Raw genomic sequence first — 15,952 nt, forward strand, 5'->3', positions numbered from 1 at the left:
TTATATTCTTATATTTTTATTTTTATTTATAAAGTTATAATTACTAAATTGCCCGTTTTACTACTCGCTTTTAGGACCTTGGGCTTCATGACACTTTATGAATCACTTATATCAACGTTTTCAAAGAATTGAATATAAGTTGTCTTTTTGAATAATAACATAAAGTTACTTTTCAACAACATAAATCTAATTATTTCATTATTCTGTCTTTTCAACATTCCCTTAGTCTGCATGAAAAATTGAGTCAAATAAGCTAAGGATGATTATTAAATTTTATAGTAGAGAAGGAGATATGATAAAATGAGGAAGGAACAAGTGTCAGTCATTTGATTAGGCAAGCCTTGTCTCTGTTACATAAATTCGATATCCTTTCCTGGAGTTAGAGTCTTTTTCCTTTTGTAGTACTCCAATTTATACTTTATAGTAATGGAGACAGGGCTTGCCTAATCAAATAATTGACATTTGTTCCTTCCTCATTTTCACATATCCCCTTCTGTAGTATAAAATTGACACTGAACCTTAGCTTATATAACTCAATTTTCATGTAGACTAATGGAATGTTGAGAAGGCAGAATAATTAAATAATTAAATTTATGTTGTTGAAAAGTAACTTATGTTATTCTTCAAAAAGTCAACTTATATCATTTCTTTGAAAGGGTTGATGTAAGTGATTCATGAAGTGTCATCAGACCCAAGGTCCTAAAACTTTCCCCTAGTTTGAATCTTTTTGCTTTTGTGTTTGCTAGTGCTATCCATATGGTTTTTACTGTCAAATGATATATATTAAGGATAAGTTTATTTAGAGAGTTTGTCAATAAATCCATGTGAAAGATGGCAAGGTGTGAAGCTGCTCTTTAGAACTAATTTCTCAGTGGTTAGCATCACAACTCTTGGAATGATGGTGTTCATTTCTAGGGTCACATTTGTTGGTTAATTATTAATTTTAGTTTACCCTTTGGTGTTAGGAGTGGATCTCTTGATAGAGAAAGTGCCTAGCTATTGAATGTATAAACATTTTCAGAATTACATAAAGGGTGCTTTAGATAGATCATGGAACACCATGTATTTTGATTCTATTCTGTGTTTTCTTTTCCCTGTAAATATTTTTTTGGAGGGAAATGCAACTAGATTGATGTGTTCTACATAATTTTTGGCTCATCTGCAATAAATGACTTATATCTAGCAATAAGGTTATGGTCTCATGTTTCAACACTCTTTGTATTTTTTCTAATTGCAGACTCATTGCATTTTTAAGGTACTGATCACAATAAGGCAACTGATCATGTTACAATATAAAACGTTTTAGGCTGTAGATTAAACTATTATTTCTTGTTAGTATGCATTAGCTCTTGGGAGGTTATATTGACAAATCTTTCAAGGGATTTCATGCAATTAATCATTATATTTGAGCTTTGCCATCTCTAGGTGTTTTATCTACTGTTTTGAGATCCCTATTTACAATCTTGGCAAGCTAGTTTGAGGGATAACTAATGGAAAATCGTTGGGTTGGCTTCATGTTCAAGAGCGGCTTGTTCTTGAAGCCTTGTTCCTTTATTCAAGAGGCTTCTCTGTATCCCAGGTGTTGGTCCAGAGGCTTCTCTATTTGCCATTGTATCTAACCTACAAGTACAAAGTTAAAGTACAACATTGTAATTTTAAAATAGAAAAAAATAAGCCTAAATTCAACATAAGTTACTATAAATTAGCAAGATTGCACATGGATGGGGTACTTGGGTACTTACGGTGTGGGTATGAGTACAACTATTTTTTAAAGTAGGAGACATGGGTAATTTGGTATGCCAATTGTTTTAATATAGTGTTGGTGTACTTTAGGTCTTCCCAGTTTTGAGCTCCTAAGTGAATGTTAATCCAATGCAAAATATGTCAAGTCAAGTCTAGATTGCCACTAGGATGGCTTTTCTTTTCATCTACCCCTGTGAGCCTATGTGAGAAATGGAGCAAGTCAAGCACTATCAGTCAGCTAGGTGATTCTAGGATGGGTGGGCAAGTGTCAAGCTTTTCCTAAGATGAGAAGAAAGCTAAATGAGCTCTATTGATACATCTATCCATGCTTAGAACCTGCTTGACGTGAAGAACCAGTTCTGGGTACATCACAGGGAAAAATATGTCAAGTCTAGACTGCCACTAGGATGGCTTTTCTTCTCATCTACCCCTGTGAGCCTACTCATGTGAGAAATGGAGCAAGTCAAGCACTATCAGTCAGCTAGGTGATTCTAGGATGGGTAGGCAAGTGTCAAGCTTTTCCTAAGATGAGAAGAAAGCTAAATGAGCTCTATCGATACATCTGTCCATGCTCAGAACCTGCTTGAAGTGAAGAACCAGTTCTGGGTATATCTTAATCATTTTATTGTAAAACAATGTTAAAATCAGAAAAAATAATTTTTTGTATAAAAACAGTTAATTATTTAAGTTTTTAAGCATAGATGAACAAAAACTAGCGACAAGATGCAGTTCTTTGGCAGTAAAGTTTAAAGTTGTAGGAAATTATGATTGTTTTAGCGCATACATGCTACTTATTAAGGGCAAAAATGAATTTCAATGTTTGCAGAAAAAGAATAGAACTATTTCTCCCCAATTCTTGAAATTACTCACTTTATGCTTCTAGTGTTGTATTAAGAAGTGTGTCGTCGGTAGAAATTGTGTATCAGCCGACAGGACCCTTCGGAAAAGTTTTTGTATTAGCCGACGGGTCCCTTCGGGAAAGTTCTTGTTATGTAGCCGACGGGTAAATAGTTTGTAGCGGATATAATGTATCTAGCCGACGGATACCTTCGGGAAGGTTCCTCGGAAAGTATTTATAACCCCTTCGGAAAGCATTGTAATCATCTAATCAATGAAGCATAATGTAATGTTTTGGCATATGCGAATAATAATAAGAAGAGTTCTGCTGTTCGTGTTCGTGTTCATTGTGTGTGTGCAATTCTTAATTAACCTATGCGGTAAACAAAGTGTGAGGCATTCATGTTTTATAGAGCAAAATAGGTAAGTTTTCATTGCCTCCAGGTGAATCCTGCATGGTTGCTATAATTGCCAAGTTTTATGTTCGAACTCTCAGAGTTTTTGGCTAGTACTTGCCAAAGACTCCTGAGTTTTCCTGACGACTTTTCTAGTGATTAACTTGTTTTTTAATGAATTTGGCCGATACTCATTGACTCTGCCAACTATGCTTCAAATGATGAAAAAATATCAACATGCTCATGCAATCATTAATGTGGTAGTTTTGATTTCAAGCCTTGATACTCCTCATGTTATCTGAAAGCTACTGTTCTAGGGGATTTAATGTTCATGATTAGAGGGAGGAGAGTTTGTTCTTACCTCTAGGTGGCTTTGCAGATTCGAATGAAGTAGTTCCTTCATGAGGGCATTGAAGTTAATGATGTGAAGTGCACGAGTGACCCCTATAGCATAAAGTGTCCTTGATTCTTCTCCCAAGGTTGCATGAATAAGCTGTAGACTATACATTGCCAAACTTTGATTATTCAGAGCATCAGTCGTTCTAAACCCAAAGACCCTTATTAACACTATGAATAGAATCTTGTGTTCAAGCAATCAGAATCAAGGATGAAAACCCTTAGTTTTGCTAGATATTAGAGAAAACCCTTCAGTTTCAAGGATTGAATGACGAAACCCCTTTGATTTTGTATGAAAATCTCATCTAGAGGTTGTGAATGTGTTTCATGCGTTCTATGTTCTATCTTACAAGTTTGTCTAATTTGCTGTGGTTTTCAGTATATTACTTTTCAGTTTGTTTTTTGTAATGTTCCCATTTTTACGCCTACCTTAGCATTAGTACCAGATAGTATGATTACTAGCAGGACCACATGGCAATGAGATGGATAGGAAACCCTTTTAGGTGTGTGTGAAAAATGTGGACAAATAGAAAACACACTTCTATGAATCCTTACACTCAAGATCAATCAATAAAACTCCATGAAAAAGCAAGATCTCAAGAATCGACTCATAGCTTCCTATCATCAATGTGCAAAGGTTTGTGGAGAGGTGGCTCTCATATGAACACAGGTCTTGGCAAGTACATTGAATGAACAAAAGATTCAAATGGACATTAACATGCAAGATATCTCCAAGTCTTCAAGAAAGCTTCAAATTTGCAAGTATAGTAGTAGCATCAAGTGTGTATTAAAGTATGATCAATCGCAAGAATGCTTGAAGTCCTCAAGGAAATCGCATGAAAGCTCCAAAAGCCTGTAGCATAATGGTGATAATAAAATTGCATCATGAAAAATGAAGGAAGAAGGTCTCCTTATATACCAAAGCCAAGAGGCATGAGGAAATTGGAGGGAAATTGAAAATTAAATGAAGGGTGTGACCCACATAAAAGAATGTACAATTAGCATTTAATTAGTGACGTGGAGTGTAAAACTCCATAAAAATGATAAGATGATAGATATTTAAAAAATAATTAATCCCTTTTCTTATAAAGTAAAGTGTGACATTTATTTAATTTATTTATTTTAAAATAATAAATTTTGCACATAAAATATTGTGGAGAGGGGTTTTATTAAATTAAAAGGGACCAAATTCCTTTAATTAAATAATGCCAAAAATCAAAGTGGTCAACCATTTATTTAAAATTAATTAAATAAATTAATTCCAATTTAATCAAGGAAATTGATGTAAAATAATAAGATTAATGAAATAATTCAAATAATTCAAATAAATTGAATAATTCAAATAATTTAATTTGATCAAAGGAAATGATGATGCAAATATTGATTCAAGCTTGAGATAAATTGTGAAACTAGGGCACATAGTCAAGGTGACCATTTTTGAGTGCATTCATTAGGAAGTTGTGATGACTTATCAGTTATTAGGGCTTCGGGAGCCCGTTTGACCAGTCTTGGGCAGTCACCTAGACTTTAGGAGGGTTCCATAATTTTTAGGGATGTTTTGGGAATTAGCAGTGACACACCAAGAGGCCTCCGGGATCAGCCCAAACACTTCTAGCGCATGGTTCCTTTTTTTAGAAGAGCTCCTAAATGTTAGGGCTAAATTTTAGGATGAAGCTCCCCATGGTCAGATAGCATCAGCAGATGGTGGTCTTCATACATAAAATTCAGATTGGGGTCCGGATGAGTGAGCGACGAATAAACTGGAAATAATTTTAATTTATTCCTAAGTTGGTCGCATGAAATAATAATAAAAGTGATTATTTTAATCAATTGTGATATAATGAAGTTTTATAATATTTGGCCCAAGTCCCTAGGCGTATAATTAAGTTTATAGCTTAGAAGGGGGCCAAGTTTGTAATGAATAATGACCTCTCATGAAGTTGAAATCCTAGGATGGGATTAAAATAAAATAAAACATAATTTTATGTTAAAAAGGGTGAATAAAAACCCTAATTCGGAATTGCTTTTGTAGGGAAAATTGAAAAAGTATAAAATGAAGTTTTGGAGGTGATTTTAGCATCCAGAAATCATTTTCTACACTAGCAATGTTGTGGAGAGCTCTCTCAAAGGGTTTCTCAGCTGATTTGATGAGAAATTTGTTCAGATCTAAATTTGAAGAGGGCATCTATCTACCAAAATCTTTGAGATCAGAGTGAGAAATTGACAACTTTTGGCTTCCTGGAGTTATCTCTACTCCTCCAGGCTACTGCAAATTTGAGCCAGCTTGTTTATGAGTGGTTTATTTTGCAGAGCTGGGAGTAATCAGCAGCCATTTTGAGCAGATAATCACTGTCTGAGCCCATATGCTTTTACAGCAGTTATCAGGCAAGGCTTTGACACCATTCCTAGCCACGAAAAGAAGTTTGTTTTGCAGCTTCTGGGTCTCAGATTTGGGTGTCAGTAGTTGCAGCAGGGGTTACAAGGAAAAATCAGAGTGAGTGCTTTGCATCTGACATTACTTGGGGATATTTTTTGTATAATTTCCCTAAGGCTGTTGCAGATCGGGCTTTTAGCAAAGGTTTACCTGTGACTTTTGTCGTTAGTTTAAAGCTACGGTACTGTATTAGGCCGTACAGCTTCAGACCAATCTGGAATAACATATAACAGGGATTTGCAGAATCCAGTCAGCACACAATAGCATGAAATCAGGTTTTTATCAGATGGCTACAAAACTTTGCCATTACTAGCAAGTTCTGATATTAGACATTGAGAAAATTCACAATTGTTGACAAAGTATGACAGCAAATTGTCCCCTGGGACTGTTCTTAGTGTAATGCCTTTGAAGGAATTGAAAATAAACAAATTATGTAGTATTCTTCCAATTTGGCATTTAGCTTAGAAGCAATTGTTTATGTTTCGATCTAAGTTTATGCATTTCAAAAATAGCATTGTCTCAAAACTTCAAAAAACAAAAAAAGCAAAAAACTTTATGAAAAAAAAAAATCAGAAAACAAAATAAAATCAGACGACTGGCAAAAAAACAGAATCGGGAAAAAAATATCATCCGCAGATAGCCCACTAGCACTACATTTTTTTGTTGTCTATGTCACCCTTGGAGCATTTATTAACGTATTTCAGGCTTCATTACAACTAGAAGTGTTGGAATCAATCTTTCGTTTGTTAAATTTGGGCTATCATTAATGGCGATGTAAAAATTGTGAATGATTCTGGGTTTTGCAATGTCTGATTTAAATTTTTAAATCTGAAAGTTGTTTGTCAAGACTTCCTATTGGAGGCATTGAATATTGCTAGAAACATCACAAGTTTAGAAGTTGTTTTGAGTATTGTAAGTTTGGGTGACTATGTTTCCAGGACATTAAAAAATTACTTGTCTTTAGCATTGTTATTAGTAATGTTAATTTGTATGATTCTCTACTAGATTCAGTATTTGTGCTTTGTTCAGAAAGTCTTGTTGCTAGAACCAGTTTCAGTTACTTTCAGATTTTGTAATGCTAGATTGAAATGTGCCGCTTGCCACCAACAAGTATTTTACCATATTATAATATTAATCTTTTCATTGTATACTCTCACCTTTCCCATATGGAGATCTTAGTAATCAAAAGGTGTTTAGGCTCAGACATTGTCCATTGTGAATCTGCAAAAAAGATCTGGACATTTTTGTTCAGGATATTGCAATGAACTGAGACTTAAGCACTAATAAGACTGATTTCTTTTGATTTCTAATCAAAACATTAAATTAACTAATGTTTACCTTGCATTTATAAATTTATTAAGTTGACAAATAAATGAGTTTGAGTTTATAATGCTTGTTATATTCAGTTCTCTTCAGTACTTCAACTTGGCATTGTATCTTCTTGATAATTTTTTTATTTGGCTGTTTTGAGGTTTACTTTGGGTGGATATGTCAACTTTTAGGGAGTATTGTGTTGTATTATACTGTTTGACCAATCTCTTAAGTTTTAATTTGAATAATGCAAGTTTGTCACAGGTCAATTCATCTGGTATGATTATTTCGTTGACAGGTTGCAAGGCTCTTGTCAGACACTTCAGTCCCTCAATTTTATCCCACCTTATTTGTTTTGGTCACTGACATAATGGACACATTGGGAAATTTGGTTTGGAAGCGCATCAAAGCGAAGGCAGAATTGGATGACGAGGGAAATTTGATACGACCTTTACCACGTTAGTATCATTGTGAAATTGCTGAATTTCATTTTGTTGTTCAATGACCCAGTGTTGTTTCGATCCAGGAATTGATAAATGATAATCTTTGAACAAAAAATATCCACACAACGAAAAAGTAAGACAAAATCGTAGCTTTCACCAGATGACCAGAAAACAATTCCTCTCCTTGTATTATAAGATTGATATTGTTCTGTTTTCTGATCTGATGTTATATCATGGTGGCTCTCTGCAATGTGTAAGGATTTCTTAGATGAATTATTAATTAATATTTTACTCATTTTTCGATGGTAGCTACTTTGATGTTATCTTTGAGCTTCATTTTAGTATTTTACCCATCTCCAACATTCATAACAAGCAAAATAATTATGAAAAGCTTCTATAATTCTGATACCTGAGGAGGCCTCTAATTGAATTTAGTTATAACCTAACAGAGATATTTAAGGCACCATAGCAAAATATAGGCTGCCTCAGAGAAGATGCGTCATTAACAGCCACAATGAATTAAAAAAAGATACAGAGATTGAGGTGGCTTTTGTTGTAAGTCAATGGAAGCAAAATGAACAAACTTCACTTTGGGCCATTAGAATGGCTACCTTTTTCCATAATTGGTAAAAAAGTTGACTAGCATGTTTCTGTAATGTCCCTTTTTTGGGACATTAGGGAATTTTAAAAGTTCACTTCATCAAATATTTAAAAAGTGACTTTGGAGTTGAGTGCAAATTATTTAAAAGGTCAGTTTAATTCAAAAGGGAAAAAAGAGGACAAAAAGGAGAAGAGGATGGAAGACAGGGAATGGAATCTGAAGAGTCATGGCATTGGACAATAAAAGGAGAGCTGGTTTCATTTGAGTATGCTTGGGATTGAGATTGTTTTCAGATTTTTCTTTGAGAAAGGTGGAAACTTGTAGATTTCATTTCCAAAATCTGAGGACGGAACCCTTCAGGCTTCTTGGGTGGATTCGACACAAATCCAATTCATCTTATGCGGTGAACATGATGGAGTTCACATCTAGAGTTACAGGTGCATTTATAGTCTTTTCCAATATGACTATTGGCACTGTATTTAAGATTGGACTTTTCATTTTAGTGTATTGCTGATTATTATAATGCAATAGCAATTCAGAGTATTTTTATATGAACATTTGCTGATTTATTTACTGTTCAAATTTGAAATTCGCTGCAGAAATGATCTGTTTGCATTCTAAACCTTATTTGGGAGCTCTTGAAAAGAATATCCAGACTGGGATATTATAGTGGTACTCAAAGTTGGTTTTCCTGCCAGCCTGTGAGGTTTCTTGAATTATTAATTTGAAGAAACAAAGGAATATATTATTCTGAAAAATGAATGGCAACTAGTATTTATTCATAATTGAAGGATTCAAGCAATATCTATAAGAGATTCCTGTCGGAAAATCACGTGATTCTTATTGTTGCAGTATCATATGGACGTGCAAAGAATATAAATTGTAGAAGGATTTATTAGTTTCTGACGAGAATTGTTATTTTTGAAATAATATTGCTACTGTGAACCTATTATTAGGACTGTCAATTATGCACTCATTGGCCAAATATTTTATGATTCTTGCCGTCAACAAAGTTATAGTTTGGAAACATATTTCTTTCATCTGCAAGTATTTGGACTTGGGCAAAAGACTTGACAGTGTTTTCAATGGGCTGAAGGTGAGAATGCTCGCAGGGATGAATTTTGAGACCGTATCCATGAAATGATAGCCTGCAATCTTGAAAAGGAGGATACCTCATTGGTTATTATTGAGAGTTGTAGGGAGAATGTTTCTACGTGCGAGTTGAACAGCATGCCAATTGATGGACAATGTATACAAAGGGTAGTTGGCAGGGTTGTGATCCTTCTCTTAGCAAGAATGGCACAAGCAATGTTCAGTGAGAAATGACGTGAAAAAGAAACCATTGCTAAGCTTGTTATTCAATCAAGTGGAATATGGTGGAGTTGTGTGTTGAAGTCTGAGGAGTTTTATCTATCTAGAGGAATTGCATATGAATGGGTTTTAACAACGCGACACGTCCAGATTGGGTGAACTATAGACATTGTTGCTATTAACTCATCCACCATTTTTAAAGAGCAATATTCATATAGTTTGAAAAAACACTACTAAATTTGGTGGAGTATTAATTTTTGTGCCCTAAATTTTGGTAGATATCATTGCCGTTAGACCATACTTTGAGGCATTAATTTTTGGCAGCCACAGGAATATTGGGGCCAATGGTGAATTGATGAATGCATAGATGGAAAACTCGCCGAGTACTCGGCGAGTTTCAAACACTCGCCGAGTTTTTCAGCTCGGCGAGTTTTTGGCCACTTAACTCGCCAAATCAAAAACTCGGCTGGAAAGTATTTACTCGCAGATTAATCGCCGATTACTCGGCTAAAACTCGGCGAGTTTTAACTAAAAACTCGCGATTTCCTGGCCCGCGGACTGTGACGGCTAAAAAGGGCACAAAGTTATTTTTTTGCTCATTGTTTGTTGTATTTGCATTGTCTAGAGCCTTGAGGCATGGAGAGAAGAAGGTTTGGAGGCATTCTTAGCTGATTGCAAGTGATTCAAGATGGATTTGAGTGGATTTTAGAGGATTCTAACCGGTTTTCGAAGACAAATTTCTTTCCTATGTTCATTTTATCATAGTTTGAAATTTTTTATAGTTTTATAACAAATGTTCTTTTGTTTTTGTTGTTGTTTGTAAATGATTTCAAATCATTTCAAATCATTTTAAGTTTAACTCTATGTTTGAACTTTGAATCATTTGAAACCCTAGCTTCTAAGTTTTAACTTTGTTTATTCATTTTTCTATAAATTTATGTGTAGGGCAGCGGTCAAGCATTAAAAAAATGACAAACCCGCAAGAAGAGTGGCCACAAACACCATGCCCATCTGGATATATAGGCACTCGGCCTAAAAATGTAAGAGATAAGGCATGGCGGTATGCCTATGAAGCTCCAAATCCAAATGATATTGGGAAGGTGATATGCATTCCCTGTGAGAGAATTATTTCTGGAGGCATAAACCGCCTCAAATACCACCTTGCAGGCATAAAGAAACATGACTCAAATCCTTGTCTCAAGGTAACTGATGAAGAAAAAAGATTCATCCATGCCCTACTTGCAGCTGCTGAAGAGAAAAAATTGAATAGGGAGAGGGCAAAATTAGCTATGAGGGCAGCCATAGCTGAATCTGAAAGAGCTCCTTTTGATATGCAAGAGGAAGAAGAAGCACTTGAGAACATACCAGGATCTCTTCGTGGCCCACGGATCCGCAAACAAAATTTCTCATTTACCGGTTCCACTTCTTCTACATCTCCTACTTCTTCATCATCACCATCCGGATCCCCATCAGGGATAGGTGGTTATTTTGTGCCCAGGAACACACCTGGAGCACAACCATCGTTAGAGGGCACTGCATGGTTTAAGGAGGTGCATGAGCAAACTGATATTGCAGCAGCTGATTTTTGGTTTTTCAACAATATCTCAATGAATGCCGCTGATAGTCCCTATTGGGTCAATATGGTGAATGCAATGACAATATCAGGCAAAGGGTACAAGCCACCTAATCGCAAGGATATGAGTGGAAGGTTAGTATTTTACTATTTAGTAATTGTAAATAATTGTGATTCACTTTAGTTCATTGTTATATTTTAAATCTTAATTGTTATAACTTATTTCCTAATTTTTTACTAACACTTACACTTTATTTAATATTACACCTAAATTTTGTAGGTTGCTTGACAAAGCGGTTGGTAGGGCAACATTGTTGATAGAAGACCAAAAGAAAGAGTGGAAGAAGTATGGCTGCACCATTTTATCTGATGGGTGGACAGATGGAAGAAGTAGAACCATTATTAACTTCTTGATTGCTTGCAAAGATGATGTGGTGTTTTGGAAATCTGTCGATGCCTCCAACAAAGTGAAAAATGCAGCAACATTGGCTTTAATGTTGGAGAATGTTGTCATGGAGGTGGGAATAGAGAATGTGGTGCAAATAATCACAGATAATGCAGCAGCATATGTGGCAGCAGGTAGATTTGATTTTTTATATTTGAATCAATATGAATTATGAATGTAATGCTATGGAATCTGGATAATGGTATTATTCAATTTAGATTTGATGTAATTTGTAAATACTAAATATGAAAAGTTTGTTATTGATTATTGATTTTTTGCTAATCTTTTAGGTAGAATCCTCCAAGAGAGGCATCCCACACTTTTTTGGTCACCTTGTGCAGCACACGTCCTTGACCTTCTTTTGGAGGACATAGGAAAACTTGATTGGGTGAGTCCAATTGTGGAAGATGCTAGGCGAGTCACGAAATATATCTATAATCACCCATGGGTTCTCAGTTTGATGAGAAAAGCCACTAAAGGCAAAGATTTGATGAGACCTGCTATGACAAGGTTTGCAACGGTCTTCTTGACGTTGCAAAGTCTTCTTGACCACATATTGGCTTTGAAGCAAATGTTTGTGTGTGCTGATTGGGTTGCTTCACCTTACACAAAGAAGCCCGAAGGAGAGGCTGTGGCACGAATAGTGTTTGATGATAGCTTTTTTGCAAAGGCTAAGGAGAGTGTGGAGGTAACTTCATTATGTTTTTAGTGTATTCAAGTTTCATTATCAATTCATAACTTACTATGTTATTAACTAATTTGTATTTTTCAAATTTCAAATGTAGATGTCTCTGCCCCTGGTTCTAGTCTTGCACACATGTGATGGGCAACAATCCCCAATGGGAGGTCTTTATGAGGCCATGGATAGGGCGAAAGAGGCTGTTAGAAGTTACTATCACGGGGATAGTCTCAAATTTGACCCCATTTGGGAAATAATTGATAGGAGGTGGAACAATATGCTCCACCAACCTATTCATGCAGCAGGCTACTTCCTCAATCCCAAATTCAGGTACTATGATAATTGATTGTCCTTGAAGTTGGGATTTTAATAAGTCTTTATTTTACTTTACTTTTTAAGGTTGTGTAGTAAGATTTGATATCATTTTCTATTTGTTTTAGGGCTGATGATTCCTACTCAGATCCTAATGGAGAGGTCATGGAAGGTCTCTCTAAATGCATTGAGAGAATGATATCAAGTGAAGAGGAGAGAGACCTTATTGTGACCGAACAACAAATCTATGTGGAATCAAGGGGTCCTTTGTTCTCTTCTATGCTAGCAAAGAGAGCAAGATCTACTCAAGCACCAGGTAAAGCGTCAAACTTTAAAACTTTTGCTAATTGATAAGTTGTGCTTCTGATTTTTTTTTTATTGCTTTATAACTTTTTTAATTTTGTTTTGCAGATGCTTGGTGGGCAAGTTGGGGTGGCAATACCCCCAATTTAAGGAAATTTGCTCTTAGAGTCCTATCCTAACCTTGTAGCTCATCCCATTGTGAGCGCAATTGGAGCTTATTTGAGTCCATCCATACAAAGAAAAGAAATAGATTGACTCAAAAACGGCTTAATGACCTTGTTTATGTGCACTATAATCTTAAGTTGCGCATAAAAAAGGCACAGCTCTTAGAACTACCTGGTACGCTTGATCTAAATGAGATAGATCCTTATTCTGATTGGATAGCACAGGAGCCAAGTCCATTGTTTACACCAAATGAGATCGCTGATTTGGAGAGGCAGGCCATGGAGGGGGAGGCTAACGCTGATTTTCAGTTCACTATGGATGACATTGAGGATGAGGACAAGGATGATGATGATTCAGGCGAGGATCAGGCATTACCATTAGGAGGAGATGCATTCTCTTCTAGGACGCCGAGCCAGTCAGTAGAGACGTCGAGCGAGGGGGCACAGCCACAGAGTTCACAGTCACGCAGCTCACGCCCTATCCCAGTGCGGGGCACTTCTTCTAGGACTAGACCCCCTCGCTTTCCTGCTAGTGCAAGTGGAAAGAGGAAGATGTGATTGACATTGTCAAATTGTATTGATGTATTTAGACTTTTAGTATTTACTTCTAGTTTGACAGATTGAAACTATTTAGTAATTTACTATTTTGCTTCCTACCATGAGCATTCTGCATGAGAATGCAATTTTGTACGCATTATACATTTATATATATCTAAACTTTGTTTCTTTCTTTTGTATTGTCTTTAATTAACTTATTAGATGCATCTTCTCATTAAATTTTGCAAAATAAATGTATTTTTAATTAAATTTCAGCGGTTTTTTTAGGTTCCCGAGTTTTTCCCGAGTTTTTTTTTTAAATCGCCGAGTTTTTCCCGATTAAACTTTTGGGGGGCTTGGCGAGTTTTTGCATTTGGCGAGTTTTCCAACTATGGATGAATGATTCACACCATTAGTTAAGGTATAACCATTTGCATCGAGTACCCATGAACAAATTCAAGAAGATTCTTAGTGGTTCATTAGTTGTATCACATAGATTATTCAGGAAGTTAGCACATCCATACACTGGTGTTTGCCATCATTTCAAGCAGTCTGTCGCAGGTGGCACATCCATACGCTAGTGATTGCCATCATTTCAAGCAATCCGTCGCAGTTGGCACTTGCCTTTAGACAAGGTGAATAGCCTCTTGCCGTTGGGATTAGCTCACAGGATATTGACATGTCACTGGCAATAGTATTATGCATTCAATTCTCTGAAGAACCACAACAAGAGTTATGAATAGCCATCAATGAGTGAAAGTTTATATTGACTGGTGTCGTGACTACTACCGGCGATGTTATTTCAATTATTTCGAAGGAATTTTTTCAGTTACATTCTAGTGATTGCTAGTTGCAAGCTAGATTCAGTTAGTAGCATATTCTAATAATTAAGTGATAGCATCAAACATGGATTACCATTAATTAATAATGGTAGATGTTTTACAAAGATTAAGGTGATCATCTAGTGTTATGGAAGAGTAATGTGCAAAGACCATGAATGTATACTGTCAGTTAAGAGAGACATTCAGTAGCAGAGTTGTTTGAGCATTTTGGAGAAAACGACGCATTTTGGAGAAAATGACTTTTGTTCTTTATTTGGCACAACGAAGATTCTGGTAACTATCGTCTTGAAAAAATATCCATCTCAGAAATTTCGTTTATTTGGAATTGGTGGCTATGTTAAATTCTGTAACTTCATAATCTTACTGTTCTGATAAGACAGATCGTACGGATCTGATTATAGATATGATATAATGCCTTTGAAAAGGCCTATAAATATGATATATTGTCTTCTAGGTAACCAGCGTCTATCTTAGGTTAATTCTTGTTTGTCTAAACACTAAACAAGATTAGTTGAGTGTTATCTTGTCTAAATCCTAAATGGGCGCTGATTTATAAGAGATAGTCCTGGCTGACCTAGGAAAGGACATGTCCCTTCTAGGGTCATGTTCCTTAGTCGCCATATTTATAGAGGAATGTTTGTGGATAAAGAGCACACAAATCATTTTCAAGTTTGCTTCTTTAGCAGTCATTCCTTAGTGATTTATTGAAGAATATAAAATATTATTTTCAGAACTGTTATTAGCAAAAGAAGATCTCATATACAATCAGAAATTGAACAAGGCAATCTTCATTAAGGGAAATATTTTAGATCAGAGATTGTTGCAGATTTTATTGAATATTTCCATCAGAATTTGCAGAAACTTTACATGGTATTAGAGCTTTGGTAGTAAAACCTAGGCTCTGCAAAATTCAGTTATCAGACTTCATATATATCTGGCAATTATCTCCTATCTTCAATGGCATACATAATCAGACCCGAGGATAGGTTTAATGGGAAAATTTGAGGCCTGGAAACTCAGAATCGTGATGATTCTTGAAGAGAACGATGTAAGACAATTCGTTGATAAAGCATCCAAACAACCGCCAGTTGAACCTCATAAATCCATCTAGAGCAAAGGAAATAGGAAAGCAATTCAAATCATATTAGATGGAGTAAAAAATGATATCGTAACCATGCTTACAAAACATCAAACTGCATTTGATATGATGAATGCATTAAGAAATGCATATGAGGTCAACAATGCAACTAGGGATCTAGCACTGAAAAGGCAACTAAATCACATTCAGATAAAGAAAGGAGAATCAATGAATTCTTACTTCCTAAGGGTTGCCGGCATTAGAGATGAACTATCAAGTATATGAACCATTATTAGTGATATAGAATTAACACTAATGGCTATAGATGGATTACCAAATTCATGGGAGACTTTTGCACAAGGAATAAGTGCCAGAGATAATCTTCTTGACTTCAACATACTTAAGAACGATTGTCTTTAAGAAGAATCCAGAAAATTAAAGAAAGGAGGGAAACTGAAAATAGAAGATGAAGAACTTCATGTTCTTAATACTAACTCCTATAAGGGCAAGAAGAAGCATTTCAAGAAGGAAAAGGGAAATCAAAAGAA

At 35.6% G+C, this 15,952-nt stretch overlaps 2 protein-coding genes across 2 annotated transcripts in view; both read left to right on the forward strand.

Annotated features, from left to right (window-relative positions):
* LOC149552483 (uncharacterized) overlaps nt 1-15,952 on the forward strand; it is a 395,852-nt gene that overhangs the window by 30,836 nt on the left and 349,064 nt on the right. Inside the window, exon 5 of the mRNA XM_089788064.1 lies at nt 7,415-7,574. Within this exon, the coding sequence (XP_089644190.1) occupies nt 7,415-7,574 (160 nt within the window). The remainder of the gene's footprint in view (nt 1-7,414; nt 7,575-15,952) is intronic.
* Nucleotides 10,529-13,606, forward strand: LOC149552484 (uncharacterized). Its single transcript, XM_089788066.1, has 6 exons — nt 10,529-11,179; nt 11,325-11,623; nt 11,780-12,177; nt 12,275-12,498; nt 12,609-12,796; nt 12,892-13,606. Exons 1-6 carry the CDS (start codon nt 10,761-10,763, stop codon nt 12,960-12,962), a joined length of 1,599 nt encoding a protein of 532 aa, XP_089644192.1. The 5' UTR covers nt 10,529-10,760; the 3' UTR covers nt 12,963-13,606.

The sequence above is a fragment of the Cupressus sempervirens genome, chromosome 6 (genome assembly GCF_028749045.1).
Source record: "Cupressus sempervirens isolate cs-2001-9-10 chromosome 6, ASM2874904v1, whole genome shotgun sequence".
NCBI lineage: Eukaryota > Viridiplantae > Streptophyta > Pinopsida > Cupressales > Cupressaceae > Cupressus > Cupressus sempervirens.

Bases quoted from the DNA above. Each gene is read 5' to 3' on its own strand.
- LOC149552484 (XM_089788066.1), top strand. From the start codon at position 10,761: ATGAGGGCAGCCATAGCTGAATCTGAAAGAGCTCCTTTTGATATGCAA. The intron at 11,624-11,779 runs GTAGATTTGATT...CTAATCTTTTAG, and splicing joins AGCAGCATATGTGGCAGCAG to GTAGAATCCTCCAAGAGAGG. The intron at 12,499-12,608 runs GTACTATGATAA...TATTTGTTTTAG, and splicing joins TTCCTCAATCCCAAATTCAG to GGCTGATGATTCCTACTCAG.